This window comes from Micromesistius poutassou, assembly GCF_964030765.1.
Source record: "Micromesistius poutassou genome assembly, chromosome: 18".
NCBI lineage: Eukaryota > Metazoa > Chordata > Actinopteri > Gadiformes > Gadidae > Micromesistius > Micromesistius poutassou.
Genome location: NC_140288.1, coordinates 7,195,153 through 7,202,528, shown reverse-complemented (window position 1 = coordinate 7,202,528; position 7,376 = coordinate 7,195,153). Strand labels below are relative to the sequence as shown.

The following is a 7,376-nucleotide window of genomic DNA, read 5'->3' as shown; positions in this document are numbered from 1 at the left end:
GAGAAATTCAACATTGCAGGGACACTGCAGTAAGCCTATACAAAAAAACCAATAACAACAATAATTGAATAAAATTAAATTGGTTAAAAGATGTGGTGCTATCTACTCTCGCTTTCTGATGAACACATTATAATACAATAGTAGTCTAAGTCTCCCTATAGATGAGGATGCGTGCGTGGTATTAGCACCCTCAGCGTGTCACACATATCTCTGCCTGGCCCTGTGACCCTTCGCCCGATCAGCTGACCCGTCCTCCAGCGGGGTGGTGAGACATTCCGTCCCCGACCGGAGGGAAGCCTTGGCCCGCGGATTGCCTCGCCTCTCCTCCCCTCCCTGCCAGCACTGCTGTAACTCGTGGGACGGAGGAGGAGGACTCAGTCCACTCCAGGAAACAAAAGTGACATTTCCGCATGTCTGCTGCGTGCCTAAGCTGGCGTCCGACCAATGGGACACAGATTGTGGTTCTCCGCTTCTGTTCTGTTTATGTCACATGACGACACCGGCTGATCGCCAGGTGGACGCAAGGTGTCTTGTGTTTCTTCGGTAGGGGTTTGTTCATTTCTATGTTACTTCTAGATGTTAGGTCCAAAACACGTCGCACACACTGAAAGAGGAAGTATTATCTGGATACAACAAGAAGGGGATCAGTGGCCACTATGCTGAAGCTGAAGACCAAGTTTGATCTGCGGAGAGATGTGGTGGCTGATGTCCTCAGTAAAGAACCGTCTGTGGTCGAGACAGGTAGGCCCGAGTGTTTTTCCTGGATGATTGCTATATGTCGTGACAGTACAATGCATCCCGACGCGTCTGTCTACTCGTCATGTGGATGGACTGGGTTTTTGTGATGTTTAAAGTGTTGGACATGCATGGTTCCTTACTAGGAATGTCCTCGTCCGATTATTCTGGGGCTGTGGACACTCGCATCGTGAACGTGGAGAGAGATGGGGGCATTCTCTACTCCTGGAAGGTAACCGTGTAATGCGATCACTGTGGTTCAGTAGGTCAGTCCACACCACACCACAAAGGCCTGCGCAATAAAAGTACATTTTCACGTTGATAATGATTATGCGTGAGGATAATCGTGTCTCTTTAAGTATTCATGCTCGCTTTGAGCACGCTATGGAATCAAATGATGTACATGCAGATAAGCACAGTGAACAATCGAACCATTATTTATAAGAATCATCATGTGCAGTGCTTCATTCATAGGCTGTGTAAACAATTTCACAATATAGTCTGAAAATAGTAAGTATGCGTCACTGATCAACTGGTCAGGGAAGATAATGACGGGTCACACTCGTTTTGTATTCTGATAATCCAACATAATTGTAGTTTCTAACAACCATGTTATTATTATTATGGTTATTATTGTCCTTATTATGTGTTCATTCATACTATTAATTAATATTTAGGGCGCATCTGGGACCACTAAGATTGGGAAATATGACCCTACCACAAAGGACAACAAGGTAACGTGCATGCATGCACATGTTTCTTGTGTGTCTTGTGTAAGACCGTATATGTGTATTAATATTCTTGCATGTTATTGTGCATGCAAGTCTGTGTGTGTGTGTGTGTGTGTGTGTGTGTGTGTTTGTTCATACATGTTCTCCCATCTTGTTTAATGTGTGTGTGTGTGTGTGTGTGTGTGTGTGTGTGTGTGTGTGTGTGTGTGTGTGTGTGTGTGTGTGTGTGTGTGTGTAGCTCCTGTATACGTTTGACCAGCAGGTGTGTGTGAGCAGTTGTTCTCTGAACAAGGAGGAGACACTCCTGGGTGAGAGATAAATCTACTAAAAACAATTAAATATCCCCAAATAAAACCACCTCATAAACATTATTTGTGATGCCTCACCAGTTCCCAATCCTTGGAAGACGCATGTTTACTAGGCAGATAGTCTGGGCCCTTTAAAACTCCCTGATTACATTCAGAGCCCTGGCTACAATGCCCTTTACTAGGGTTATATTTCATAAAGTTATATTGGGAAGCTAAACTTGGGGAGAGATTAAATAGGTTTTTCTTCTTCTTACCCCTTTTTGAACCGGTAACGTGAGTGTTAGACCGTTTCTTTTCATTTGTGGTTTCATTGTTTTGTAAATATTACTTAAACTGTCCACTTTATTGTATTGTTCATTGTTGCTTATTTTTTCTTTTTCTTTACTTAGTTCGAGATAAAAACGTTTTCAATACAATTCAATGCTGCTTGTTGGTAGTTGGTTATACAGTAAATATCCCGGGACAGGTGTGTGTGTGTAGAAAGTACATTTAAATGTATGACGTTGACAGTGATAACGTATGTTTCCTTACTTCCACTCAGCTGTCAGCGTAACACAAAGGAGAGGAGGACAGGACCGCCCGAAACCAAGTAACACACACATTCTCATTCGCTCTCTTTTCTTCTATCTCCCTATTGTCCTAAATAATAGCCTGGAGGTCAGACCTGGACGTAGTGACTTGGGTGTTTGTCTCCCAAAACATTCAGGGTTCTGTTGCCAATATGATAGGATAAAAGCGTTCTTACCTCCAGGAATCCTCAAGCATGACGCCTAACAACTGCTCTTTAATGACAATCATTGATATTCATTCATTCATTTCATTCATTCATTCATTCATTCTTCATTCACTGTTGCTTTAGCTTTAGATAATGCCTTCTAAATGGCATCTATCTTTAACTGCAAATAGTAAAAGGTGGGGGGGGGGGGCGGGGGGTAATGGACAGCAAATATTAGTCATTATCATGTTATTAACACAAGTGTGAGTGATGGATATTTATAATATAGAAATACACATCGTAGTTTTTCTGTCCTCTTTGTCACAGTGTCCAAGTGTTTGGCCCTGCTGATTGAGATCCACCCCATCAACAACACCAAGGTCCTGAAGGCTGTGGACTGCACCGTCAGAGTTCAGGTGTGTGTGTGTGTGTGTGTGTGTGTGTGAGTGTGTGTGTGTGCTTTTAACCACTCCTGAAACACGGTTTCGCAATCCTATGCCCCCTCGTAAACTGGTTTACATTGTCGTTAAATCTCTGCTTCATCTGAATTCTCTGTAGTTTACGAGCTGCCTTGGGTTTGGTTATTTTTATAACCTGAGCAGCCAAACTGTGTTTGCATGATAGTCAGTTTAAAATGAGAGGGATCAGAAATGGGGAAAGACATTTGTACAGCGAGCACAGAGGGGAAAGGTTCGACGTGAAAAGTATGTCTTTGCATTTCTCAGTTTTAGAGGAAACATGGCCTGAGATATAGGTAGAGAACTGGTACCTAGGAGCTGATTGTTCAGTTATGAAGACATATCATTGTTTGTTATTCTTTTTTTTTTCTTTACTTTAGTTCCTCCACCCAGAAACGGACAGCAAGTCTGTGCTTGAGAGCCACCTCTTGCTGATAGCTGAAGATGGCTGTAAGACACACATCTGTCTCTACCAATCTAATAAACATATTTGAAAATATAAAAGGCACCAAATAACGCTGACACAAAAGTAAAAAACCTATAGATTCTAATGTAAAGTAAATTCCTCTGAATCTAATTTGAAGTTGTGCTTTTTATTTGTTTTCCACAGATATAGAACAGTACCATGTTCTGCTGAGCAAATATGAAGGATACAGAGTGGTATGTCACTGTTCCTGATTTGATTTCCTCCATTCTCTCTTTAGGAAATACAATTCACTGTGGGAGTTTTACATAAAATAGGGGTTTAATTAAATAGATGTAATGAATTGTATTAGATATGTATTTTTATTGCAAAAATCAGAAATTAGTTTTGGGTAATTACGACAAACAAGATCCACCTATAAAGCTTCATAGCTTTACACAGACAAAATCAGGATGCTTATTTTAAAACAGTTATTGTGTGTGTGTGTGTGTGTGTGTGTGTGTGTGTGTGTGTGTGTGTGTGTGTGTGTGTGTGTGTGTGTGTGTGTGTGTGTGTGTGTGTGTGTGTGGGTACCAGGTGATGTTGAACCCAGAGCAGCTGTCCAAGTTGACAGAGAGGATTGCAGAGGATGTCAGCTGGGTCCAGTGGGACCGTCATTCACAGAGACTGTACTACCTCACGCACAGGGTAACACACACACTCACACTCACACTCACACTCACACACACACACTCACGCAGCACAATAACACATTCTTTGACAGCTCAACTTTATAGGCTTTTGAGATTATCGAATTTTCAAGGACAAGGTACTTTCTATGTTTTAAAAAAAAATCACGACTTTGTAAAAGTAAAAAGAAAAAGATGCTGTCTACTGACTGTAGGTGGCGCCAGTTACTTTAAAATAAAAATAAGGTCACATTATGATCCCTGAATTCATTTTATTTGTACACTATAGCGTATGAAAATCTAAACTAATAATACGTATATGATATGATTATTATTATTATATATTATAACCAAGAGGCAACGCAGATAGGAATATGATGCAACCAATCAGTTCTAGCATGTATTCAGCTTAAGATTTTCAAGACAGTGTTTGCAAAACAATTAATTACTAGTGACAACTACTGACTATTAACTACCGACCTAATAACTACAGACTTTAACTACTGACTATAACTCCTGACTATACCTACTGACCCTAACTAATATCTACAGACTAATATCTACAGACTAATATCTACAGACGAATAACTAGAGACTATAACTACTGACTAATAACTACAGACTAATATCTACAGCCTAATAACTACAGTCTATAACTACTGACTAATATCTACCGACGAATAACTAGAGACTATAACTACAGACTAAAATCTACAGACTAATATCTACAGTGTATAACTACTGACTAATAACTACAGACTAATATCTACCGACTATAACCGATGACTATCGCTGCGTACGAGTGCATTTGAGCCTCCGGTGTCTCCGGTCCTGGAGCTGTGTGTCGAGTGCTGATCTGAGGCAGTTCACCGGGCCCCCGGGGGCCCTTACCCCAACACTTCAGTCCTAAGCTCAGAGGCTCCCCCCTGAGGTGCGGCCCTCCCTCCTCCGTCGTCCCATCGGAAGGGGGAGGTGACGGGGGGGGGGGGGGGGGGGGGGAATCCTCCACCTGCCGTCTCGGTTCAGTGATATGTGTGTGTTGAGGTGATGGGTAATTAAGGGTTATTAAGGTGTACACAAAAAGGTTGATACAATTTAATAAATCAAATCAAATCAAAAAAGTGTTAACCCTGCTGTATCGAAAAAACATACCGATCCGAGGTACGTACCGAAGCGTGACGTGTGTGTGTGTGTGTGTGTGTGTGTGTGTGTGTGTGTGTGTGTGTGTGTGTGTGTGTGTGTGTGTGTGTGTGTGTGTGTGTGTGTGTGTGTGTGTGTGTGTGTGTGTGTGTGTGTGTTACACAATTTTGGTTTTGCTGACGCTTTGTTTTAACTATTGGTGTTGAGAGGGAACGGGAGTCGAGAATTCCCAGTCCTGAAATAAAAGCTGAGCAGTCAGTGAAATGGGCAGAGAAATATGGATCAAGAGGTAAGAGAGTAGGGACTTTATGGCTACTTAACTTAAGATAAAATAATATCTACTTCGATTAAAACCCACACTGACATTTTTGGGTGAGACAGCAGAAGTGCAGGACATTAATTAAACTCTTTTTTGTAATAATATTCAAAATCTACTTTGTTTAAGGTCACCCTATAATTAAAGACAGGATCCCTGCTTCATGGCCAAGATCCAAGGTTCATAGAGTGTTTGTAGAAGAGGTTCTTGTCCTCACATGTTCCTTCTGCAGAAAGAGACTTAAAAGAGGACCAGAGATACAGTATGTTTGAGCTTCTCTCTGTTCATCCTCTGCTCGTATTCCTGCACACGTTTCTTGGTGTGTTTTAAAATGATGCACTAAACATGTGCATGAAGGTCAACTAGAAGGTCATTCAACTGCTTCCAGAGAAGTTTGAATCATGCATCCAAATGTACCATTCACATATGATGTCTTCCTCACAGGACAAAACCTGCGATGCATTTCCAGTTCTACCCCAATCACAACTGCGAGATTGTGGTAAGTAAAAATGTTCAAGGTAAAAGTAAAAGCTTTCACATTGCATTTCACCTTACGACATATTAAATGACATTTAAATTTAGTAACTCAGCTATTCTCGAAAACGGTCTGCAGGTGCGACACATTGTACGATTTAATCTGAAAAATAACCCTTTTGACAGAAGTGTAGCGACCTTAACTTCATCATGTGTCTGAGCACCAGTATGGTTCATGGTTCTCTACTCACTTTGTCTTTGACTGGAGTGTCGACAGGCATGAATGAAGTGGCCCCAAAGCAATTAGTGGGACGCACTCCACCTGAATCTGTCCTTCAGCCACACCTCCAGACACATAAAGGTTATCATTTCCCCAGTCTCGCCTTAACAGACCATTGGCGATCTCGCCGTCCACCAAACCTCTAGGTTTACTAATGGCTGCGAGAATGGCCAACATAACTACTAGTCTGTTAGCGGCCTTGTTCCTGTACATTTTAGTAAATGGCGACTACCGTAAATGATGCTCTCCTCCCATTCTCTTGCATAGTGGAAAAAACTGGAGATGTAGCTAATCGGTTTGTAATACAAATACAGCTTTTACAAACATTGACAATTTTACATTATTTGATTCCGCTTTATTCAACTTGTAAAGAAACTTGACTTAACTTGAGTGTCGTTGGCTGAGCCATCCTATCATGGATGTGCTGCTGGTACGACTTTGACATGTCACTGCCCCTATATGAAGGGCTGCCCTAAAGCAAGGCACTTTTTTTTTTAGAAACTCCAAAGTTATTTCCAGTTTAAGCAGAGAAACCGTGGCGATTGTCCTCAGTCTCTAGTTGAGTCAAGCGTTTAGAAGTCTAGAGTCTATCACTTCTCTGACGATACACAAAAAACCCCCATTATTTACACACACAATGTTGTAACAATACAATTTCAACCTTTTAAATTATTTTAACAGTCCCCTTGCAGATACATTCAGTGCTTGTCCTTGATGTCTCTCGCTCTCTCTCACTCTCTTGTCAGTTGGAGCTGGTGCTAGACTTGCCTGCAGACCCTCTGAACACTTTAAGGTAAGGACACACAGATAACAATCCTTATGCATCCGTCTCTACCAGAAGCGGTAGAGACGGTTGACCTGAGACCGAGCGGTCGCCTGTTTGATCCTCCAGACGTATCGTCCTTGAGTCAAGGTACCTGTTTACTATTTAGCTCTTTTTAGACACTCTCATCCACTTTCAAGTCACCTACGGTGAATTCAGATACATGTCAGGAAGGAGCAGGGTTAGGGTTAGGGCGTCGACATTGGGGATCAAACCCAGGACCGATGAGCTGAGGTTCGACTCTATCCAAACATACTGTCTCCTCCTCAGAACCTGTATGTCCTCACATGACACTGCTGTTGGG

At 41.8% G+C, this 7,376-nt stretch overlaps 1 protein-coding gene across 1 annotated transcript in view; it reads left to right on the top strand.

Moving 5' to 3' along the window:
* Positions 1-412: 412 nt before the first annotated feature.
* gsap (gamma-secretase activating protein) overlaps positions 413-7,376 on the top strand; it is a gene marked incomplete at its 3' end in the record, with an annotated part of 19,859 nt that continues 12,895 nt past the window's right edge. Inside the window, exons 1-11 of the mRNA XM_084483279.1 lie at positions 413-741; positions 882-967; positions 1,413-1,469; positions 1,705-1,774; positions 2,316-2,363; positions 2,817-2,905; positions 3,328-3,397; positions 3,558-3,607; positions 3,948-4,058; positions 5,965-5,994; positions 6,996-7,042. Coding sequence (XP_084339405.1) covers positions 657-741; positions 882-967; positions 1,413-1,469; positions 1,705-1,774; positions 2,316-2,363; positions 2,817-2,905; positions 3,328-3,397; positions 3,558-3,607; positions 3,948-4,058; positions 5,965-5,994; positions 6,996-7,042 — 743 coding nt within the window. The 5' untranslated portion in view covers positions 413-656. The remainder of the gene's footprint in view (positions 742-881; positions 968-1,412; positions 1,470-1,704; positions 1,775-2,315; positions 2,364-2,816; positions 2,906-3,327; positions 3,398-3,557; positions 3,608-3,947; positions 4,059-5,964; positions 5,995-6,995; positions 7,043-7,376) is intronic.